General features: G+C 40.0%; 1 protein-coding gene across 1 annotated transcript in view; it reads left to right on the top strand.

The window, feature by feature from the left end:
• Positions 1–25,583, top strand: part of CSMD3 (CUB and Sushi multiple domains 3) — a 787,235-nt gene that overhangs the window by 738,955 nt on the left and 22,697 nt on the right. The window contains exons 61-65 of the mRNA XM_063131067.1: positions 3,133–3,306; positions 4,565–4,638; positions 9,868–9,979; positions 11,845–12,024; positions 14,682–14,747. Of these exons, the coding sequence (XP_062987137.1) occupies positions 3,133–3,306; positions 4,565–4,638; positions 9,868–9,979; positions 11,845–12,024; positions 14,682–14,747 (606 nt within the window). The remainder of the gene's footprint in view (positions 1–3,132; positions 3,307–4,564; positions 4,639–9,867; positions 9,980–11,844; positions 12,025–14,681; positions 14,748–25,583) is intronic.

The following is a 25,583-nucleotide window of genomic DNA, read 5'->3' as shown; positions in this document are numbered from 1 at the left end:
ACATTCAGAAAGCAGTCATACTTAAAACATGCTCAATTGTCAGGAAATTCCTAAACCAGTAAAAGACAGCATGACCTGGCAAAGCCTGTCAGGTCCATCTAGAAAAACTGCCACGAGGGAGAAAATAGATGATGATGATGATGATGATGATGATGATGATACCGATAACTCTGAGGACTTTGTTTTTATAATCTTTGAATTTTCCAGCTTCTAAGAATAGTACAGAAATAGAAAAAGGAACGATGAGAGTGTTTTGTCTCATATTTTATACCTAAAGCAAGTTTGTCAAATCTGACAAAAATGCCACCGGAAGCAAGTTCGAATCTGCACTTTCTACTCAGGCAAAGGTTTGGCTGACAACAATAATGACTTGGCCTGCCAGGAGTACAGAAGAGACTCCAGGCTGTGTCTCTGACAATTGGACTTTTGTTCCAATATTATATTAAATTACCTGCTTTATACAGAAATTTTTATTATCATAAAATTGCTGACATTGATGGATTTTGCACTGCTGCAGATTTCATTACAATTACAAATGTATGCTGGCTTTTTACACTGTGCTTCATGCTTAGATTTTTCTTCTTCTTTTGAAATACTAGCCTTTAAAATAAGTAGATTCAATGGGTTTGATTACCTGGGAAATTGAGCTCTATATGTTTTATGGCAGAGAAACAACACCACGAACAAAAGTACTGATAGGATCATATAGGCAAACTGATGTGCTTCACCCTAGGTGTTGAGATAGTTTTCTATTCGGTATATAATTTGAGTAATATGCAGCCCAATCTTGTGCATCTTCACTCACAAGTTAAGTCCCACCGAATTCATTTAGGCTTGCTCCCAATTACATGAGCAAGAGATTTCAGCCTTGGGATGCAATCCCAAACTATAGGCATTGGCGCCATCTCCTCACATCAGTGGGGGTGCTCTGGGTTGTAGATTGCAACTTTAGGCTACGATCCTGAACCAAAGCTTTGCAGATATTCCAGGATGCATGCATGGCATCCCAGTGAGCATTGGCTCCTACCTTCATGACAGTTTCGAGGGACTTCTTTACATGTAGCAAATGCATGTTTGTGAAGGTGGCCCTAACACTGACATAAGTAGAGACGCCCCATCACATATAGAAATTCTGCAAGTATGCTGAATTGCCCACTTAAGCACACAACCTTTGGCTGGGCTGCCTGCAGTATCTAAGGCAGTAAGCCTATATACACCAGTTTCTGGGGAACGTTGGCGAGAGGGTGTTGTTGCACCATGTCCAGCTTTGTTGTTCCCGGTCGACAGCTGGTTGGGCATTGTGTGAACAGAGTGCTGGACTAGATGGACCCTTGGTCTGATCCAGCATGGCACTTTTTATGTTCTTATGTTCTTGTGCAGGTTTATTTAATTAGTTTATTTCACCTCTTACACTGCACCTACAGCATACATTTCTCCCCTCTTTTGCTTTTTCCAACATTTCCACACTATAACATCATCCTGTGTCCATGTATGCAATGCATGCTCTTGTTTTACAAACCTGTTAGGTCATAACCTTCTGTAGTGAGGATTTTTGCAGCTATCTTTCTAGAAAGTGGCCCTTTTTCAGCCACCTGCATCATGTAAATTGTTGCTGGAAATATTAACGATGTGTGTGTGTGTGTGTGTGTGTGTGTGTGTGATGTGTTATTTTATTTTAAATGGTTCATTTAATTCGTTACGCAGTTTTTAAATCAATGTTTTTTATTATTGTTAGTTGCCTTGTGCATATTTTATAGAAAGGTGGTTTATAAACGTAGTTAAATAAATGCATAAGTAAATAAGTGGTGGCCATAGAATCCAAGCATTTGCCTGAACGTGTGTCGCCTACGTTTCTGGGCACACTGGCTCTGCCTCCTTCATATCATCCCTAGTTCTATTCCTGTTTACTTGAATGGAAGTAGAATCGTCTGCTTAAATGGAAACCTTGATAAGGCATTAAAGCGAAAGTGAGTAGAATGCTATTATGTCATCCATGTGACTGCATCACCAGGGTGGCTCTGCATGGAACAATCTGGTGTCTTTCACTCTTTTCCTGTTTTCTCATCCTTGGCGTCCCCTGAGCCTTTGAATTTATTTCATGTTGCTTAACTGCATTCCTAAATCAGACCATATCTGCCATGCTTTGGTCAGATTCAATGTTGCCTCCCCAGTTAATTGCATTCTGTGGCAAAACAAAACCAACCTGTGGGCCTGTTCAGACAACACGCTAAGCCATGGTTAGTCCACTAAACCTTTTACAGCAAGTGGTTGGTGAGCCTGTTTAAACTGTAGTTATGTAGCCACCATAGTTAGGAATGGTTCACATGACACACTAAGTCATGGTTCACACAACATGCTAAGACATAATGTTTAGCTCAAAATACTTAACTACTGTGGGTTAGCATGTCATCTGAACATTGCCTGTATCATCACTTTCACACATGGTCAAGTTGCTTTGGAACTAGAAAGGTTTCCTGGGGGTGGGGAAGAGAACCCTAGAACATAAAGTCTTCTACAAATAAATAATGTTTCATCTGCACACTTCCCCATTCTAGAGGGGGAAAAATAGGACTGATGTGAATTGCCATGGTGTCCAGTTTCCATGGTTACCTATTCAGTCAGGGAGTTACTAAGCATCCAACAATAGCATATGGCTGTGAAAAGGCTGGAGAAAAATACTGATGAATGATGTAGTTCCTCCTGTAAAAAATAATAATAACTGAACTCCCACAATACTCTGAATTTATTCTGTGATTAATGTTTTAAACGTTTTCTTCAAAGTTTGGGTTCTTATTCATACAAAGGAGCAGTAAAAAAAAAGGGAAGGAAGGAAGAAGAAGTTTGGATCTTCTGCATATTAACCAGTTATTCGTAGTTGCTTTTGAGATACAGAGATGAAGCTGGTGGGCCTCTCCATGCTGACATTCATTGTTAGTTAAATGTACACATTATGTATGGAATGTGTGTGCGTGTGTGCACACTTTAAAATTACACTGCTGGTTTTGAAGCAGAGAGGCAGATACAGGAGGAAAACTGATCCTTTCTGTCCCCTTCCTGCATCCCTGAACAAATCCGCTCAGATTGAAAATAACAACTATCGGCATATTTTCAATGTATTTTCTTCTTCTACAGCAAAGTTTTGTGGTGATCCAGGAGTACCTGCTCAAGGCAAAAGGGAAGGCAAGAGTTTTATTTATCAGTCAGAAGTGTCTTTCAGCTGTAATCTTCCATTTGTGTTGGTTGGTTCTAGTACTCGGATATGTCAAACAGATGGTACATGGAGTGGGTCATCTCCCCGTTGCATAGGTATGATGGGATCTGCCCTAATTTGTTGCATGCTCTGTTCTTTTCTTGACACAATCCATGAATTACATAATGTCATTTTCACTGAGCAAAGTCTTGTGCAGGGAAGGTTGTTGGTTCTCTCACTTCTGCAGCCTTCCTCAAAATTGATTCCGAGGGGTACAGGGGTCACCAAAGTAGCTTTCTAAGGATATCAGGGCTACAGCTGGAAAAGAGACTTTTTCAAAAGCACTTTGTTCAAGTCTGTATATGCAAAGTATTCACAACTCCATTCTAAATCAAATATATATAACTAGAGACTTTCAGCCAAAGGATGCTATCATAGCAGAGCACAAGATCAAATTTGAAGCAGCACTTAGTGTTGGGCCCAGTCTTAGTCATGCTTAGACTAGAACCATTGATATCAATGGGATAAGGTAATAATGACTATAGCCTTAGCTAGACCTACCTATTAGTGCGCGACAGAGGGGTGAAGATCTTGTGATGGTTTTATTGAGAGATCCCCCGTCTGATTACATGCAGCGTGCGTTGACCTCAGAGGCAGAGGCGCCTCTGGGACCTCAGAGGCCCACCATTTTTATTTTTAAAGAGCCAGCAGCCCCGTGTGGGAGCCAGGACAAACCGCGGCGCCTAGCCACACATTCCGCAGTCTCGGGCTCAGCCCAAGACTGTGGAAAAACCAGGCCTAAAGGATAGGGTGAGATCCCAGGGCAAAGGAGGGATCATCCCTTCCTTATCCTGGGATCCCTTGTGCGTCATGTGGATGCACAGGGACGATCCCATGGATTGCCCCGGGATTTCGCCCCATCTAGCTATTGCCTTAGTTAAGTGCCACTGATTTCAGTAGGTCTACTCTAAGCATGACTAAGTCTGTGACCAGCTCTTTCTCCACAGTGTCTCCCTGTTAATAGAATAGGTTATGGATAGTTGTATAAATTGTGAAATTTATGGTGTAAAAAAATATGGGTTGTGCCTATAATATCTGAATATGTCATTTATATCTTTTATTTTATTTGGACACAATTTTAATTGTTAACAGTCCAGACTTACAGATTTGTCTGTTTGTTTGCAAGGAGATAACACTGTAAGGCACTTTTTATGTTATTGTTTTATTCATAAAATTCAGTTGCATAAATCACATTCACATTCGTCATTTTCACTTAAATATTGACATTTCTGAAAACTGTTTGCATGAATTTGGTTATGGACAGATTTAAAATTAACTCTTTCTTTTCTTTTTACGATGTTCTCTTTGTCATAGAACCCACCCGCACATCATGTGAAAATCCTGGAGTTCCCCGTCATGGATCACAAAACAATACATTTGGCTATCAGGTAAGTTTGGGCAAATAGAATTCACATGTCAGTCTATAGCTGTGGTCTTTCAACTGTCATCCAAGCATGAATATTGCTTTATCAAACTATTGCAGCTATGCCTTGCTAACGCTTGACTATTTCCTACTTATTAAAATACTGTATAATGTTCTTATTTTTGTTGGGTGGTACCCTGTACATATAATGTGCTTGCAAAGAGGAACAGAGATGGCTTACATGCTTAATTATTGGAATAACTGCTATAAAGTCTGATAATCTGACCTCTGAATCCAGGAAAAGTAATAATCTTTGCTTAAAAAGTTGAATGCGTTTTTTAAAAAATCATTCTTATTTATATTTATAACAACACAACTGAACATAGAATCCTAAGCATATTTAATAGGGATTAAGCCTCATTGAACTCAGTGGAAACTACAGTTAATTTTTATGAGAATTTATCAGAATTTTCATATTTCTTCATATTCAGGATGCATATTTTATTTATTTATTTTTCAAAATCCAAATGCAGGAAAAAGTGAAACTGACAGATTCATCCAACCTTTCTTGAGTCAGGGACTAATCTACATCAAGCAGGATATTGCACTATGAAAGTGGTATGTAAAAGGCAGGAGCCACACCAAGCAGGATATAGTGGTACGAAAGTGGTATATGGTATGTGTCAATGGGCCCCAACTGTTGTCAGTGCACTTCAATACCGTTATAAAGCAGTAGTGTGGCTCCTGCCTCTTATATACCGCTTTCATACCACTTCCATAGTGCAATATCCTGCTTGATGTAGATTAGGCCAGTAAAGAGGACAGTAGTCCTGATCTCAGAGAAAGTGAGAGGAATCATTAAAGAGAGTCAGTACAGACAGGAGGATGAGAAATAGTAGCCATGGAAGGGAGACAAGGCGCTCTCCATGGTAATAAAGGCGATTCAGAGCTTCTGGAACTTAAGCAAGGATGATCATATTTTCTCAGGCTTTTCTCTACAGCCACTGAGCCTAAAGGCTTCTGCTTTTAATTTGGAAACACTTTTACTGGGTGAGTTGTAAGTGATATTGTAGGAGGCCAACAACTTCCTAACATTCTCCTTGCATTCTTCCTTTCTCCATCACACGGGGAGGGGTGGGAGGGGAAGTAAAATCACTCCAAAGCATCCAGACCTCAGCAAAGCAAAAACCTTCAACCTCATATTTGAGGGACCGAAGTGTTACGGCGGGGGGACTTTAACCCTGAGCAAATTGCAGGCATGGAGACCCAATTCAGGTTCGGATCACAGTGGGGGGCAAAGGGTTAAAGACCTCTGCCCACCATGCTAGGCTCCTGGTCTGGTATAGGTCTCCCCTGAACCTATGAAATGGAGTTTGCTTCTGCAGTTCTGAAGGAGTTTGCTCCTCAGCTCTTTGAAATAAGCATAAATTGAAGAGGAGGATAATATATTTTAAATTAAAATAATAAAATTAGCATTTTTCCAACTGCCCCAACCATAGTAAATATTTTAAATCATTAGAAGAAAGAATGCTGCAAAGACCAGCGCCAACTCTGGTTGCACCCCTCAATGCAATTCACCCCTCCCCCGCTGCTTTTCACCCAGATATTGGTTATCTGCGTCTTTCCCCTACAAGATTTAAAACTGTTTGTGAAGGACATTTCTAGCAAAAGGGTAAAGAAGCTCCTAATATTCAGTTTGAGATTGGAACCTCTGTAGTTGCATTTTGTAAAAGGCAGCAACACCTGGGTCTGATACTTGTTCGTCTGGCTTTTTACAGTTAAATATTAATATAGATACTGATGAAATTCTTGACATGCATCCAGATGTATGCCACCTCATCCCTACTTTCAGTCCCATCTGTGGCATGTAAATGTAACTGTAACATAACATGACCAATAATTCTGTGCATTTAATATCTTTGCCAACCTGTCCACTGCCTTGTTAAATTATAGATCTTTCATGAATAGCTACACCGATTTTTACACAGACAAAATATATCCGGATGTCAGTTTTTACCAACTTCATCTGCAAGCTTCAAAAACAAATTGCTTCCCTGAAATGAACTGGTAGCTTGAAATATTTTTCCAGAGATGTTGCTGCTAACATAGGAAATTGTTTATAGCACACTGACCATAAGCTATTACCAGAGAAAATAGTACTGAGCTGAAATAACTGGAATTTATTTAGAGCAATCTGTCATATATGCAAGACTTTTAAGCTCTATTCTTTCCCCCCATTTATTTTCTGTGTGTGTGTGTGGAAATTCAGCAACTCTCTTTATATTAAACCTGAAAGGATCCAAGACACAATAGGAATTTAGAAAGAAAAGTTGTTCTATTATACTTGTAGTAGCCTTGTTTTACCTTTGGGGTCAGTTTTATGAAGCTTTATAGCTGCCTTGGATGCCATTTTTGGCGAAAAGGCAAAATATAAATTAAATAAATAATAAAACCCAGTAGGCAGACAAGGAGCAACTTGGGAAGCCATACTTTTCTGTGTATTTAATGCTTAAAAGCACAGAATTGATTGCAAAGGGAGATAACTTTGTTTAGCTATAGTGTCAGATAAAAAAAAAACCCCAGAAATGAAAGACCTTTCCTGTTCCTGTTCCTTCATCGTTCTGTGGCTTCTACTCTTCCTGTATGCTACTCTTTTTGAATTTCTGTTCAACTGGAGCCCTATTCATGCATTCAGTTCTGAATGCATTATGAGGCCAGTGGGATTGAGTGGGGCTAAACCTGCACCCTTGACAATGACATGTTAATTAATCTTGCCAGCTGATAGGTGATCAGCATCAGTCTGAAGTAGGCTGCTTCTGTGTACTTAGGGTTTCCAACATGGGCATGGGAACCCTAGTCAGTCAAGCAACAAGAGGTGACGGGACTAGCTTAATGCTAGTATTGAATGACCCCATAGTTACTGAATGCCTGAAAAGGACTTAAAATGAGTAACAGAATGGAATTAATCCAAGCTGAAGCTTATTTCCATTGATAAAGCACTGCAAAAAAGGAATCAATGTGTTTGTGTATATAATTGCATCAATATTCCTTTTGTCCAATGTTTTATTCATTTGCTTCTGAGAATCATTATAAAATGCTACAAAAAGGGAATCGTAATACACTCATACATACCATTACTCCCCCCCCCAGTATTATTAATAGCAATAATAGTAATGTGGGGAAGACACAAACAAATTGTAGAAACTAAAACCTGTAGCAAACTGTGGATGCACATTGCTCCATATAACTGCCCAGGGAGCTTCGGCTGTTGGGCAGTATAAAAATGCAATAAATAAATAAATAAAATTCAGAAATAAAACAGGGAACGATGAAGAATTTCTAGTGCCTCAGTTCCACTCCGGAAACATGAAACTCCAAAACTGAGGAGGTAGAATTCAGATGAACCAAATTTCAGAAGCATCTAACATCAAAAACTGCCTCCTGCATTGGTGCCAAAACTGGTTTTTAGGAATTATTTGTTCAAGGCAAAGGAATACTTCTTTCCATTGTTTTAAAATTGTAAATGAACATAGAAACATGTTCATAGAGTCTGAAGCTGCATTCGCTCAGTGTTTTCTACACTGACAAGCAGGGTCTCTTCCAGCCTTGCCTAGAGATGCAAGAAATTGGAACTGGTACTTTCTGCTTGCAAGTATTGGCTTCACCACTGAGCAAGGACAACAGAAGAAAGTGCATTTGCCTTGTGCTATTGTCCATTTTCCAAGCAACTAATTTAAGATTATTTTAATATATCAGAAACTGGTCCCAGGTTGGCCCAATACTGAATGGCTTAAGGTCTAATTTTGCGCAGCATATGTTCATTAAATACGTGGCTAGGGAATGTATGTTTTTTGTTAAATCTGGTCTACCTGTATTTTGTGGATTGTCAGGTGTCTTTTGTGTCATTGTCTGCTCATTGACGGAATCAGATTTTTTTTAAAGGGACGTATGGTAAATTTGTTCTTGTTTGCAAATGTGCATTTGCACTAATCTGTATTTGCACTAAGGCATACTCCCACAAGTGCACTCGTACTAATCCACACTTATAGAAATCCCTCTCCCCACCCCACCCCACAAGTAAAGAACCAAACCGCAAGTCCATGGAATCCGTGCGACTCAGGAAAAACTGGTCTGTTGTGGAATCTGCAGGTTGGATTCATAGAAATCTAAACTCATTTGAATCTGTTGTGGATTTCTCCAACGTCCCTACATGTGGCAGTACGAGGTCACGAAGGTGGCCTTGAAAAATATCTAAAGCACCCTCAGTACTTCTGACTTCCATCTTCCCAACTCAGCCACTATTTCAGGCCTTAGCTAGACCTAAGGTTTATCCCGGGATCGTCCCGGGGTTGTCCCTGCCTGCTCCTGGGATATCTTGTGTGTCATTTACATGAACAGGGATGATCCTGGGACGATCCTGGGATAAACCTTAGGTCTAGTTAAGGCCATAGTATGAGGCCAAATGATAGACGCATGTGGGTTTGCTTTAGGGCTATTTTAGATGTGACGCTTACCACATCTTTAACAATCATGTCAGGTTTTTAAAAATCAATCCCAAGTACAGGAAGATAGATTTCAACACCACTGCTGTCCTGAAAAACAGTCCCCTATGCCACACCATCTATTAGCTTTCTAGAGGTTGGAAGCCATGAATTGTTGGCTGAACATTTCCTTGTAGCTCCTAGAACCCCTGATGTAGCAGGTTTTATTTATTTATTTGTACATTCCATTTCATTTCATTTCTATATTGCCCCATAGCTAGAGCTGTCTGGGCGGTTTACAATAATTTTTTTAAAAATACATAAAAATACAAAAATACGACATGATAAAAACAGTCTAAAAAAATCAACCCACAAAAATTAGAACAAGATAAACAGCTAAAACAATTTTAAATAAAGCATATTTTCCCTAATAGGCCTGCTTCAAAACAGCATACATTGATGCCTATCACATACCAATAAATACCTTGGAGTAGAGAGCAGTATTTACCTGGGGCCAAAAAGATGACAGTGTCGGAGCCAGGTGGGCCTCCATGGGGAGCTCATTCCACAGTCGTGGGGCCACTACTAAGATGGTCTTCTCCCTTGTTGCCACCTTTTGAGCCTCCTTTTTGTATTTAAAAACAAACAAACAGTCGATACAATAAATATGAATCCAGGTTTTATTGGAATTATGTCTGAAAAAGTTATCCTGTGTTCTCTGTGTGTATTTATTTGCCACTGACCTCTTCAATTTACTCTTAATGTTTCAATAGGTAGGAAATGTTGTACAGTTTCACTGCAGAAAAGGATACCTTCTTCAAGGCTCTACAACTCGTACTTGCCTTCCCGATCTTACATGGAGTGGAATTCAGGCAGAATGCCTACGTAAGTCATTGGAAGAGAAGAAATTTACGCAAGGTCAGACCTCTGCCACTTGATAGCAGTGGGGGTTGCTGCCAGTCCTTTCTGATGATTCATGATTTACATCAGATTTTGCTGTGGTGGTAATATAGACCACAAATGTCCAACACCTTATTCATACAACAATAATGTGGAAGATTTCAAGGACAGCCAGTGTGGTGTAGTGGCTAAAGAGTTGGACTGGGAGGCGGGAGATCCAGGTTCTAGTCCCAACTCGGGACTTTGGGCAGTCACAGACTCTCATAGAATCATAGAATAGCAGAGTTGGAAGGGGCCTATAAGGTTGTTGAGTCCAACCCCCTGCTCAATGCAGGAATCCACCCTAGAGAATACAACAGGTGGTTGTCCAGCTGCCTCTTGAATGCCTCCAGTGTGGGAGAGGCCACAGCCCACAACCTCCCTAAGTAACTGGTTCCATTGTCGTACTGCTCTAACAGTCAGGAAGTTTTTCCTGATGTCCAGCCGGAATCTGGCTTCCTGTAACTTGAGCCCGTTATTCCATGTCCTGCACTCTGGGATGATCGAGAAGAGATCCTGGCCCTCCTCTGTGTGACAACCTTTTAAGTATTTGAGGAGTGCTGTCATGTCTTCCCTCAATCTTCTCTTCTCCAGGCTAAACATGCCCAGTTCTTTCAGTCTCTCTTCATAGGGCTTTGTTTCCAGACCCCTGATCATCCTGGTTGCCCTCCTCTGAACATGCTCTCAGCCCAACCTACCTCACAGGGTTGTTGTTGTGAGGATAAAATAAAGAGGAGGAAGGTTAGGTATGCTGCCTTGGCTTCCTTGGAAGAAAAAAGTTGGGATTTAAATGCAATAATAAATAATAAAAAAATAAAAGACCCAGTAACTCCAGCTCTCCCACAACCACTTTCCACCTGACCTAACTTCTCCACAACCTTTTTTTTTAAACTCCTGGCAAGTCATGTTCCCCAGCTGCCAATCATCTTTGTTGACCCTCTTGACCAATTAAAACAAAGGTAACTTCTCCCCCTAATCATTTTAAATTCCCTAAAGACTCCCTTCATAAGCCACTGTAACCAAGGCAACCACATCTGTTTAAGGCTCCATACACAGTAACAAAGCTAGGTCTCTGGCCTACTCAGTTGCATTGTAGCCCACAGAAGTCACACAAAATATTTAAACAGTGCAGGTCATAAGCAAAAAATTATATGCATAGCATTTCTTCACACAGGGCATGTTCCCAAATCCCTCCCAGTTTGGCGAACTCTAAAAATGAAACAAGGAGACTTGCCCTAGTTCCAAATACAATAAAAGATTAATACAGCCTATCAAGACAGTGATTATTTTTAAAGTTAAAATAATTAGCAAATCTATCAGTCTCAGCTTGATCCAATATGAACCTGGTCTGTTACTTTCCTCATCAACTTCCTGCTGTTCCCATCCAGCACATCTGTATGGATATAATACAGATTCATTCTATGTGACCATGTACTTCTACAGTATCAGAAATATATTTTTGCAATCATGGACTATGTCTGTAGTTCACAACAAGAATATAGTTCAAAGATTTTGCTGATTAAAATAGAGTTAAATGTAAGGAAGCACTCTGTCTTGTAGTATAATTAACAGCACTTCACATCCAGTGCTCAAATTACATTGATTTATAGGTTCTTGTCCTTCTTTATTTTGTCAACCCTCTTAGGTACTGTACTAAGCAGGCTATGGGATTTGACTTAAATTGGGATGAGTCAGGGGGTGGGCTTGTGGAGTTTATTATGGACACTCCTACCTGTTCTCCTATAACTTGAGCACGGATCATATCTATGATTTTAATGTAATCATGCTGTATATTTTGGCTTTCTTTTTAGCTCACAGCTGTAAACAGCCAGAATCTCCTGCTCACACAAACGTTGCAGGAATGGATCTTCCCTCCCTTGGTTATACCCTGATATACACCTGCCAACCAGGGTTCTTCCTAGCAGGAGGATCAGAACACAGAGTCTGTAGATCTGATGGCACGTGGACAGGGAAAGTTCCTGTGTGTGAAGGTAATTCCTTGCGTCTTCTGCTTGCTTCCTCAAGGCAGAATCAGATAGCATAGTAGATACAGAGCTGCCATAACTCTTTTGTCTCTTTCCTTTCTTTCCTGTAATGTCTGGCACAATATAGCATGTGATGTGACATCTTGTGTTGTGTATCTGCCAGACAAATGATGTGAGATGGAGTGGGAAGGCATGCAGTGTGTTGATGTGACATTATACATTGACCCATTTTAAACAATCACTGAAGCCATGGCTTGCATAGAGCCCTTTTTCTTTTTCACACATGAGTAGAGGAGACTGAAACCTTCTGCTTTCACTTTATTACATAGAATGGGTTTGGATGACACAATAGTCAACGATTGATTAAATAGTCAACCAATGACTATTGTGTCATCTGGTGAAACTTTCCACACCACGGTTGGTTATTTCCCCAAAATAAACAACACAAATAATCAACAATGTGCAGAGTTGACTATTCGCACAACCGTTGGTTATTGTGTTGTGTGGCAGGCTCCGTTGACTGTTTCACCTGCCTACAGAGTCATGAGGCAAGAACATCAGAAACCCCTGCCACTCCTGCCCAGTGGGGCTCCATAGACATATGCCAGCGCATTGGCAAGGGGTGTGCTTCTCTTGGTGTGCTTCTCTTGGCCAGCCAGAGCCGTGCTCTGCTCCTCCAGCTCTGTTGTGCAGCTGTGAAGCTCCCATGTCTACCCAGGTACGTGTATGTCCCTTCCTGGGTGGGGCGCCATGATCACGTGTTCTGCACTCTGTTTGTAATGAATAAACTGAAACTCTGATTTCAGATCCAGGTAGTTAGAATAACGGTGCATTATTCTAACTACAGTTAGAATAATGCACCATTCAACAATTTGGATTTCATGTGGAACTGTGCTGTCTTTTTAAGTGGAAGTGGAAGCTTTCACTCTCCTCATGTGAAGGAGGGTGATAGTTTAGGCCTGAAAAGATCCATTAAATGGGCTCACACAACACAATAATCCACCATGGGTTATTGTGTTGTATGAACACAGAGCTTTTTCTGCAGGGAGGGTTAGTGTGTTTAAATCTAAATAAATTTATAATTTGAAAGTGCTACTAGTGGTTGTTTTGTTTTTTGGAGTGCTGTATCATGTGCATTGCATTGCCTGCATATCATACTTTGGTGATATAGGGTTTACCTTACCTTTGTGAGATGGCTGAGGATACAGGGAGGTTTCTCACCTTTCTATTACACATTTTCCCATTACTATGCAGCCTCCATGGCTGCCTGCGCTTCCTGGTTTGAAAAAGCCCCATGGGAGGGTTTCCTCATAAGGTTTTCCCCTGTGCTTTAACTGAAGTGAGGGAAGCCAGCGAGGCTGTAGACTGCACAATGAAATACTGGACATTCACGCATACCCCTCATAGCGAAGATAAGTGCAAGAAGCCCACCCCGCAGCCATGAGAATGTCACAAAACATTTGGGGAGAAAACAATTCAAAAGCAAAATGTTTTCTTTAACACGGAATGAAAACGGTTATTGGCATGGATCCTTAATTTTCTAAGTGTAAAAGGGGGACACACGCATCTAAAGGAGGCTTATCCTTTAAAAAGAGGAGATAAAGAGTTTGATAGGTAAGCCACTGGCATTTTTGTTTAAATCTTCCCTCTCTGTTGGTCCTCTGCTATTCTCCACAACACAAAATTTGGCAGATTTTTGTTTCGTAACATTTGGCATGGGCAGAATAAATTAATTGGGGAGCAGATGGGAAGAGACAGAGTCCTCATATCCATTCAGTAGTGCAAGACAATATGAAGGAAGGCCAACTTTAAATAATTATAATAATAATGTTCTAGCACAAACTACCAGAGCCTTTTTGATCTTATTGATACATACTGAAAACCTGAAAAAGCCTGTTACTTTCAGATGGAAAGGTCATTAGGAGAAAAAGCAGTGTGTTCCCCTGTCCTCTCTTGTTGCTGATGAAAATAGTTTTCACAGAAGAATGACTGCACTGGTGGTTTTAAAGGAATAAAGAATTATGTTGCTTTCATCTGTCTCATAGTGATCCAAGTTTCAAAAGACATCACAGTAATAAGGCTACATGTGGCAGCTGTAAAGCTGGCTTGCCTTCAGTATATGGACTTCTTTTTTGTATCATAGATTCATTTCGTTCCATTCCTGAAACTTGTGCAGCCTTAATATATAGGGAATAGTGTGACCGGGTTGTAGAAGCGTTGAAATGGTGGCATTTTCAGAAGTTGTTCATCCTGCATCTCTCATAATATATAGGCTTCTCTCAAATGCTTTGAGTTCCCACAGGATTACCTACAAGAGTGCACAAGGCTGCTAGCCTAGCGGACTTGTGATCTGGTGGCATTGATGTAGGCAGTTTTTATTCAGCCATTTGGGCATCTTTATACCTAACCAATACAGAATATGTTTGAATTTTGTATATTCATTTAAAACTGGGCCCACCAATCTTTTCGGAACCATGGACATGTTTAGGAATGTGACAAATGGCAAATGCCTTGTTGATTTTAATGATAGCAGTTTTTATCTTTACACACTTGCATCCAATTTTGTCTTTAATGTATGGTGGCAAGGAAAGATGTTACAACATCTGATTAGATTATATATGGCTATATTTAATATAAGAAATGCGCTTTTGTTATATCAACAGCTGGTTCCAAAATATTGGTGAAAGATCCTAGGCCAGCTTTGGGAACACCAAGCCCGAAATTAAATGGTGAGTATTTCTCTTTTTAAAACTGTTTTATCCAACTGGAAGCATTCAAACTGTGATAGGTGATTCACTTAAATAGTTACAGTGCAGTCCTGAATGTCAGCTGCCCACAATCTCCCAGCAGCCCCAGCCAGCATAGCTAATGGTTAGGAATGCTAGGAGTTGTAGTCCAAAACATCTGGAGGGTACCAGTTGGGAAAGCCCGCAATGTTCTAATCCTTTCAATGTTACTTTTTTTTGAGGCTGAATTCAAATAGTAGTCTACTTCTTTCCTCCTTTTGGGAAAACAGCTTCATTATCAAACGTTGCCAAATGTGGTCATACAATATGTGTGTGCAAATGTATGTAGTGTTGAAGGCAATTAAGTTAAGGAATGAAACTTGTTTTATCTGTAAGGGCATTTTTGCACATTTCTGTGACATGAGGAGTGGCTTCTTGATCCCTTGCCTCCAAATTCATAAAAAAAAATTGGTCTTAAATAGAGCATGTTATGTGCTTTTTTGTTGATCTCCAAAGCATCTAATTCTTTGCGTTTTTCCTGCAGTAATTGGTATATCTTATTAGTTCCCAGCCTCTTGTATTCATCTTACAGCCGTTATATTTGCTTTTTAATGTTGGCCCCAGCCCTTTCTCTTTTGCTTTTTTGAATCGCTTCCTCTTTTATAGAATGGCCTCTCATTACTGCTTTCATTGTGTCCCATAATAGGCTGCTTGTGATGTTCCCTTCATCATTCCCATGAAAGTAGTTAGTTAAATCATCAAATAACCTCTTTTTAATATTATTGTCCATCATTAAGTTCGGGTTGAATGCCCATGAAGGTGTAGCTTGGGTGAGACTTATGGGTCCCAGAGTAGCTATGATTGGGGCATGATCTGTGATTTTAATTTGACCAATATGTATTGCTTGCAACTGTTGCATAACCATATTGGATCCTAATATGTAATCGATATATGTTTCTGAGGAGTGTCTGGCCGATAAATAAGTGAATCTCTGGCCTCCTGAGTGTGTTTCACCCCACAGATCCCAGAAATTCCATTTCCTAAAGATTTTTAGCATTTTTAATCGTTGCTTCCATTTTCTTTTATCTGACCTTGTCCTTATCTTTACTTCAGTTCCATCAAGGTCTCTCATCGAGCAACCTTTGATATTCCAGTTCAAATTGCCTCCCAGTATTAATTCCCCTTGAGAAAATGTTTTTGCCTTTCTTAGTGTTTTATTTATAAATTTCAGTTACCCAGTAATTAGGGGCAAATACTGAGCCCAAAGTTATTAGTTTGTTCCCTTCTAATTTCCCTTTAACAAACACAAATCTTCCTTCCTTATCTTTTAATGTTTTAGTGATTACAGAATATATCTAAGAATAATCGCCACTCCCCTAGATTTAGAATTGCCTGGTGCAACCACCTGGGTACCAAACCATTTGTCTTTAACAGTGAGATTTTTCCTATTGCCTTGTGTGTTTCCTGTAAAAAAAACAACCAAAAAACCAAAAAAAAAAAAAAAACCCACATGAGGTTTACTAGCCCTAATATAAACTGTTAATCTTTCCCTTTTAATCACATTTCCAAATTTTACGTTTAAAGTTGATATCCTGAGATTTGTCATTCTTCTTTTATGATAGTAATAATACTTTTTCTTCTGTTTTGCAGCTCTGTCTTGGAATGTTTCTTTTGCTCTGTAATGACTACTATCTTATACTCATTTGAACCAGAATTCAGGTTCCTCCCTCTAGTCCCCCTCTCCCCCAACCTCCCTCCCCTGCTTAGCTGAAGAGGTACACTCGCTAGAATACTAAGTGCACAGCAGTGTGGAAAAAGTCCACTGACCAATCAGCAGGCATACGGCAATTGTATTTAACTTTATAATCAACTTAACATTATTTAAACAAATCGTAACCACGCCGATTGGGGATATTTCCCACAGATAAACAATCAATGCGTTACTTTATCTTGGGTCCTCTGTTACATATTTCTCTTCTTCCTTGCACCTCAGAGATCATTTTAGATATTTATAATAATTAAAGATCACCATCAATCCTTCAAATCTCTTGTACCTATTTCTTTGTAATTTGTGAACGTAGGTTTCATGGTTCTGGTGGCTTACTGCTGGGTTTCACAAGTTCCTTTCTCTTACTGCTTTGATTTCTTCCTGTGCTCTCCCAGCCTCTGCCAGTTGTCCCTTCTAGTGCTTCTCCTTGTACATCTGGAATGCATCCAATCTTCAGTGTTTGCAGAAGCTCCGCCATGTCTTCTCATTGTGGCTGATAGTACTCTTGTTCCTCTCACTACCGTTAATTTAAAAGGGTGTCCCCAACGATCGCGAATATTAGCCTCCTGTAGGCATTTCGTAAATGAGCGGAACTCATGTCATTTTCGCAAAGTTTCAGTAGTTAAATCTTGTAGAACCAACACCTGTTGCCCATCATATGTAAGATCCTGACTGTAGTGAAGTTTCCTCCATATTTCATCCCTTTTGCTGAAGCGAGCATACTTGTTTATAATATCCTTTGGGGGAGCTTTGTCTTGTCTCTGACCTGATGGAATTCTATGAATGTTATCTATATCCCCTTCCACTAGTGTCAAAGAAGGGATTTTAGATTTAAACCAGTTAACCATGAAGCAGCACAGATTATCTGATTCAGTTTCTTCTTTCAGATATTTCACACGAATATTATTTTTACGTGCCAAAAATTCCATATGAGCAACACGATCTTTTAGAGATGAGTAATCCTTCTGGACCTTAGAAGGCCTTAGAATTTTCTATACCAGTGTCCAGAGCTTCCAAGGCTGTAGCTGTGATCTCACCAAATTCTTTCAAACTGCTTTCAATCGGATACATCAAATCAGCAAACATCACTTTTAAGGTGTCCTGCTGAGAGGCAAATTGTGCAGGAAATTCTGCTTTTAAGACAGCAGTTGTATCCGGAAGGGTTCCGTTGTTAGCTGCTGATTCCTCTGATGCCATCTTTGATGTTTGACATCTCCCGTGGGAATTTTCAAGGAGTTCTTTTTTTTTTTTTTTGCTTAAAATAGTCCAGTATTGATTTATTCTTCAAAATACCTTGATTTACCAACATTCCCCTGCAGGCAGCTTCTTTTTGGTGCTTTTTCTTTGAGCTGGGGTAGATTTTAAATCCACATTCTCAGAAGACCCTGGAGGAGATCAATTTTTTTGTGGCCATCTCATTCCGTCCCTGGCCACACCCCCATGAATGGTTCCTTGATCTAGAGCTCCATCAGACAGCATGGAAACACGGTTTCCTACCATTGCTTCTCCACCCCCGCTTTTGTTGCTCAATACTTCCTCTTTCTCATGTAGAAGAAAGAGGAAGTAAACAATGTCCACGTGGCCCATTCAGTGGGTCATTTTTATTGCGCTGCTTCTCCTGCACACAGCAGGAGATAGCGGCAAGTTCCATCTCTAAAAATAAAACGGACTTACTGGGAAGAAAGCTAGAAGGGATGGAAGGTGGACGACAACGTGACTAGGACCCGTGAAAATCCATGAGTGCCCAGTAACAAACATGCAATCAAACACTCATCTGATGATGCTCTTGGTAAGACATAAGTGAAATGTATGCAGTATGTGGATTCTAAAGCTTTGTAAAAGTAGTTTTGCAAGGAATTTTAGATGGGGAAAGACTAGCATTTGCCTTTACACGGGTTTGTAGAGATGATCATAGTCTTTCGGTTGCTTCACACATTTGGCGAGGGGGATATGTATTCAGAAACAGCCTTGTACGCATGAAGTCTATGCAGATATGGATGTATGTCTGATGTAAATTTGCATCCATATTGTGATGCTCATTTGGACCCCATTGAAATGACTGATTGATATGCATGGAAATCCAATTGATATGCACAGCTAGTTGTGACTAAGTACAGCTCAGTTGGGCCTAGTATGCTTTCCCTCAGAGTTAAAATGTACAGACATTGTCATTTGTGAAGCATTGCATGAGTGTTTATTTTATTATAAGTACACATGCTGAGAAGCCAATTGGCTCTGTACCATATCCTTAGGCATTATGGAGAACAGTTCTTCAGAGTCTTTCAGACATTCTTATAGGTAATTCAAAATTGCCAGCATATTTCCCCTTATCCTCCTTTTCCCTAGGCTAAAAATAGCCAACAGCCTTTCTCCCTTTCGTCATATGTCTTAGCTGTAAGCTGCATGGGCAATTCAGTCTATTTCCAGTCCATGTCCACCCATGCTCACAAACAAGACTATTCTATCCTGCTTCTGCAAAAGTCTTTGGTTTTTGAAAATTCATGCATAATATGCATTTTAAATATGTATTTCCAAGTGTATCTTCTATCAAAATATGCATTTTAAAACATATTTCATTGATTGATCGATTGATTTGATTTTTTAGTTGAAAACTATGTTGAAATGTTCAGGAAGGGCAAAAACTGTCAGTTAACTAACATAGAAACATAGGAAGCTGCCTTATACAGAGTCACACCATTGGTCCAGATAGCCCAGTATTGTCGACACCGACTGGTAGTGGCTCCCCAGGGTTTCAGGCAGAATTCTTTCCTTGTCCTACCTGGAGAAGCCAGGGATTGAACCTGGGGCCTTCTGCATGCCAAACATGTGCTCGATCACACTGATCTGCACATTAGCCTGGGAGGTGAAAAATCAGGTCAGTTTGCAGTATTCACAAAGATCAAATTCCTCAAAGATCAAATTCCTTAATTGCCTTTCTGAAATCCTAAACACACTTACCTGGGAGTAAGTCCCAATAAATACAGTGGGACATACTTCTGAATAAACATGTTTGGGATTGTGCTATAAATTAGGACTGATCAAACATGCTGTGTGTTGCTTTTCTAAAACACTTTTGACCACAGTGAGCACTGCCCCCTTCAGTGATTTTTTCAGGAACTGCAATGAAAAATTGTGAGAGTATTTGCCCATTCATAGTGAAGACAATGAATTCGTTAGCAAAGATCACCCTTATGGGCAGCCCAGGAAACTTTCCTTTGATTCTTGACCAAACAACATGTTACACTATTCATTTATTATTTATTTATTTATTTATTTATTACATTTTTATACCGCCCAATAGCCGAAGCTCTCTGGGCGGTTCACAAAAATTAAAAGCACAATAAAACACCCAACAGGTTAAAACACAATTACGAAATACAGTATAAAAAGCACAACCAGGATAAAAACACACAAAGTTGATATAAGATTAAAATACAGAGTTAAAACAGTAAAATTTAAATTTAAGTTAAAATTAAGTGTTAAAATACTGAGTGAATAAAAAGGTCTTCAGCTGGCGACGAAAGCAGTACAGTGTAGGTGCCAGGCGGACCTCTCTGGGGAGCTCGTTCCACAACCGGGGTGCCACAGCGGAGAAAGCTGTTTATATTTTAAAAAATATTGTTCTACATATGTATTTTAATTGTGGCCTTATAGGATCTGATGTGTAAACTGCTTAGAAATTTTATTATATTAAGTGATACCATAAATCAGTCAAACAAACAAACAAACTCTTATTAGCCCCTGGCCAGCTGATAACAATTCGTCAGAGCTGTAGTCCTGTAAGGCAACATATTACCTACTCGTGCTTAAACAATGAATAGCACATCCTGTCTACATTTGTGTATATGATCTAGCCAAAGTTAAGAATCTTGAAATCCCATTAAGCATATGCTTAAGTCACCATAGAAATCAGCGGAACCTATGGGTACTTAACACTGGCTGGATCGTGCTCCTTGTTTAAAAGTTAGTGAAAAAGAATTTTGCTGTTGTGGCTATATTTAATTATACCTTTGAGCATTCAGTTGGTAGTGTCACTACTGTTCAACTTGATGAATTATCTACCTATAACCTGCAATTTGACTAGCATTTTTGGTCCCAGTATTGATATTTCAAAACACGGGACACTATGTATAGAAATACAAGAAGGTGTGACCTCAAAAGCAGAGATGGGGTGAGTGGATGCTAGACATTATTAACAGTTAAATGTCCACCTTAACCATCTTAAGAGCAGGTTTAACTATGCAGTGCCATCTTCTGTCACAAGGCGTTAGACTTCTTGAACAAGTATGTAGCTTTGTAGTGATATAGGTTGACACCAGGGCTGTGGACAGGCCTATGGAGATGCACTCTGGCAGGGGTTGTGACCAGAGATGCAGCAGTTGTAGCTTCACTCAGATCTCTTTATAAAACTGAGAGCTATTCCAACCCATCCAAAGCTCAGGCTTTCACTAGTGAGTTTTGTTTTGGTTTTTTTTTGAAAAATAAAATAAGAGAGTAGTCATATCCATTGCTGGGAAATCTGGTTCTGTTTTGACTCAGAGTTAGGCGGCATGTATAGCTCAATTTGTGTTTGCAAACTGAGCTACAGGATTTTCCCCAAACTCCAGAAACTTTTTTTGCACATTTTTCCCCACAGGTTCCACAATTTGCACACATTTCTAAGCAATCTCTACACATTTCTGTGCAATTTGCACAAATGCATGAGCAATGTATGCAATTTATGAGCAATTTGCACAAGTTACGAAGGGATTTGCACAAATCGCTCAGAAATTTGCACAAATTTTGGAATGTGGGGTGGGGTAGGGTGCGGTGCAGAATGCCCAGAAAATCCGAAACTGTCCTGATTCACTGAACATTGAAGAGCCGGTGTGGTGTAGTGGCTAAGGTGTTGGACTGAGAGTCAGAAGATCCGGATTATAGTCCCCACTCAGCCACGGAAACCCACTGGGTGACTTTGGGCCAGTCGCATCCTCTCAGCCCAGCCTACCTCACAGGGTTGTTGTTGTGAGGATAACATGGAAACGAGGAGGATTAAGTATGCCGCCTTGGGTTCCTTGGAAGAAAAATACGGGATATAAAAATGCATTGCCACAGCTGGCTTTTTTTGGAAATAATGCAATACTATAGACACCTTAAATCTCCAGCGCTGTCGTCATCCAAAGAAAACGAAATATGAATAGTGTTGCCCCTGAGACCTCTCACCAATATGGTGAAGAGCGTGTAAATATGAGTTAGCTGAAATGGCAATGGTGAATTGTTGATGGCCTTCTTGGTTCTGTTTCAGGGGTATTGATCTGATCCCCAAATGGCTTTGGAGGAGGGGAGGGGACATACAGCTGCAATGTGTATGTATGTGTGTGTGTGTTACTTTATTATTATTATTTTTTAAAAAAAACATTTTTAAAAACTCTTTTTAAAGCCAGCGGCAACAGAGATCTGGCTACCACTCCATTGGGAAGGACACAAGTATGAAGCTATTGTAAAAAATAAAAATAAAAAAAGGAAAAGGAATTGTGAGCACCATCGCCCCACAATCTTATACCCTCTCAGTTTATTTTGTGGGTTCTCCCCAAATGCCAAACCAAATTCTGAAATCCTCCTGAACTGAAATGAAAATAAACGAGCCCTAGAAGCAACATTGTATTAATGCAGTAAATATTGCATATAAGATACCAACCAGATGTCCTAGTTTTCTTCCTCTCAGTTCATCTTGCAGCACGTGAGCAATTTCAGTATTGCGAGCCTTGTTTTCTACTTGCCCACTTTAATTTGCTTAGATAGGAAATATGGGATGCATTTGAAAATAGATCCATCAGTATGATGTGATAAATTCAAGAAGAAAAAATAATGGCTTGCAGAAACAGCTGCATTATTATGATAGCTCTTTCTATGTTGTACTTTACTCAAGAATTAGTGGTGAGTTGGCAATTTTGCTCTGAATTTTTCCATGGACCTGAAAAAAGGAGAGAGCGAAAACTTCATACAGATCAACGAATCCCCATTAAGTTGAGTTTGTGCACCAGAGTTTTATGACACACAGATGCAAATGTAGACTTTAAATCTTAGGATTTAAATGTTGCCGTCTGTCATATTGAAAATGGAGCTAGCAAAACTCATTTAGCCATATCTTTAGAGAGCTAAAGCTAGGATTTCTAGATGCTAGTAGTTCTGCACATAGAATGTCTATTCCACTTAGGAATGGATGGTCTCACCTTCATCCACACTGCGTGCCATTCGTCAAACCCCCATTGGCTGGCCGCCCCTGTTCATTGTGCTGTGTGAGATGTCAAGTGGTCTGCAGGTGAGTGACATGTGACGGGTTGATCCCTCGCCAAACTGTCATTGTGTTAAAAAAAATGGCGGCTTTCTTTTCGGGGGAGAAATAATATTGTGTAAATGGTGGCCGTAAAGTGGCCATTTACACAATATTGCACGCGTAATCTTGGATAAATGGCCACTTTATGGCTGCTATTTGCATAAAAGGCTGTTTATGTAAAAGAACGAGCTGCCATTTTTATACAAACTGGCAGCTCACTGAAGTGTCAGATGCCTGTGGACTGCACGGTGGCTCATCTAGGGAGCTGAACAGGAAAGGGTAAGTGGCACCTTCTGCACACTGGAGTCTGGGAAGCTGAGCAGGGGGGAGTCCACCAGACTCCAACCCCCCTTTGTACTCCTGTGATACCCCTAATTCTGCTGTACCTTTCCCCAACTATGAAAGCTACCTGGTTGGTGGAACCACATCACAGGCCACCTAGTATACTTCAGTAGGATTGGCATAGGATTACTCCTCAGATTTTAGCCATATGCATAACACATGTCCTCATTTTTCTGCTATTTCCATTACTATATCACTTCAGGTCAAACCTGGAGACCTGGTGGATCTAGATGTGCACAATCCTAAAGGCAAAGCACAACCTTTTATCTTTCATAAGAAGAGATCACCAGTGTACATGATTACCTGGAGATAACTTATCATCTTGGCAATATTCCGTTATGACAGGACATTTATAGCTATTGCAAATGTTGCAAGGATCAAATCACCCTCTCTAGTGTTTCTCTGTATTATAGCAGGCTTGTATGCAAGCAAATGGGTCTCTTCTAGTGCAGGAACAATTATCCACCAATAATTAAGGTCTGCCAAATCTTCAAACTTTGTGGTTGATATCTTTATTTCTCTTTCTGCCTCCGCAAAATCCATCTTAAAACTCACTGGGTCTCAGGTATCTACTTGAGGTATCTACTCAGGTATCTACTATTCGCCATGGGGTGGGACAAACCACACACAGAAATACGCAAAAAGTGGTCACAAAGGGTTCAAATCACAAAGTTTAGGTTTTAGTGAAGAAAAATATCAATAGAAAATTTATAAAATCTGAAGGGACACACGCACTTACAGGCACAGCATATGAGAAGAAGATAATGAAACCACCAGGAGTAAACACATCCAGCTAGGCTAACTAGACTGTTTCCCCTTTTTATCCAGGCCCCTTCCTTATTCAAGCAATATCTTATTGTCATTGGTAAAGCTTTCTCGATCAGTTCTCCACTTCCAGCAGATCTTATTCTTTCTTTCCTCTAGGATTGTGTTTGTTTTCTTTCTTTCCTTCCCACCTTCGCTTTCTCTCTCATCCCCCTTGTGCTTTTTTGCCTTTGGATTTTATCATCTAAAATGCATTTTAGTCCAAATTATCAGGGTAGTAGTTTCTTGTTTATTTCTGCAAACTAAGTTTCTGTTTCCTAAATTAAAATTTCTCTCTCTTTCTCTCTCTTTCTTTTTTTCTCTTTTCTGATACTTTGTTGAACTTTATCATCTCCAGGATCCCGAGTAAAATGTCTTGACCTCTATATTCTAATTAAACTATTGACTTCTAAACTATTAAACTTTTGGCTGAAACTGACTAGCATGTATGCGCGCACACACACACACACACAGAGAGAGAGAGAGAGAGAGAGATTTAACCCCATAAAATCCTAAAATCAAACTACAAAAATGACATTTCTTTTCCTTCCAAATATGTCAGCTGGCTTTTATTTAAAGGTTGTTATTATTTATTTATTCATTTCTATACTGGTTTTAACTGGTTGGATGCTCTTTAATTCATTAATTTTTGTGTTTTTAATTTATCTTTTTATATTACATTATTATTATATTTATTTATTTATTTATTTATTTATTAGGTCCTATATATGGCTATGGGGCGATATATAGGTTTATATACCGCCTCATAGCCGAAGCTCTCTGGGCAGTTTACAGAAGTTAAAAACAGTAAACATTAAAAATATACAAAATTTTAAACCATCAAAAGCATAAAAACAACAGTATAAAAACAACAGTATCCATTTAAAAACAACAGTTCTGGGATCCATTAAAAAACAAACTTAGCATTGTTAAATGCTGCTAAATGCCCGGGAGAACAGAAAAGACTTTACCTGGCACCTGAAAGATAACAGTTTTGGCGCCTGGCGAGCCTCATCAGGGAAATCATTCCACAGTTGGGGGGCCACCACCAAAAAGGCCCTCTCCCTTGTTGCCATCCTCTGAGCGTCCCTCGGAGTAGGCACCCAGAGGAGGACATTAGTTGTTGAGCGCAGTGTACAGGTACGTTCATATCGGGAGAGGCGTTCTACCAGGTATTTTGGTCCCAAGACATGTAGGGCTTTATAGGATAAAACCAGCACCTTTGAATTGGGCTGGGAAACGTATAGGCAGCCAATGCAAGGGGGCCAGAATAGGTGTTATATGTTCAAACTGCCTTGTTCCAGTTATCCATCTGGCTGCTGCATTTTGCACAAGCTGCAGCTTCTGAACCGTCTTCAAAGGCTGCCCCATGTAGAGGGCATTGCAGTAATCTAATTTGGAGGTTACCAGAGTATGGACAACTGAAGCTAGGTTATCCCTGTCCAGATAGGGGCGTAGCTGGGCCACCAACCGGAGTTAGTAGAAAGCACTCCGTGCCACCGAGGCCACCTGAGCCTCAAGTGACAGAGATGGTTCTAGGAGAACCCCCAAGCTACAAACATGCTCCTTCAGGGGGAGTGCAACCCCCTGAAGTGCAACCCCATCCAGA

This window comes from Elgaria multicarinata, chromosome 7, assembly GCF_023053635.1.
Source record: "Elgaria multicarinata webbii isolate HBS135686 ecotype San Diego chromosome 7, rElgMul1.1.pri, whole genome shotgun sequence".
Lineage (NCBI taxonomy): Eukaryota > Metazoa > Chordata > Lepidosauria > Squamata > Anguidae > Elgaria > Elgaria multicarinata.
This window is presented reverse-complemented; position numbering and strand designations above follow the sequence as displayed.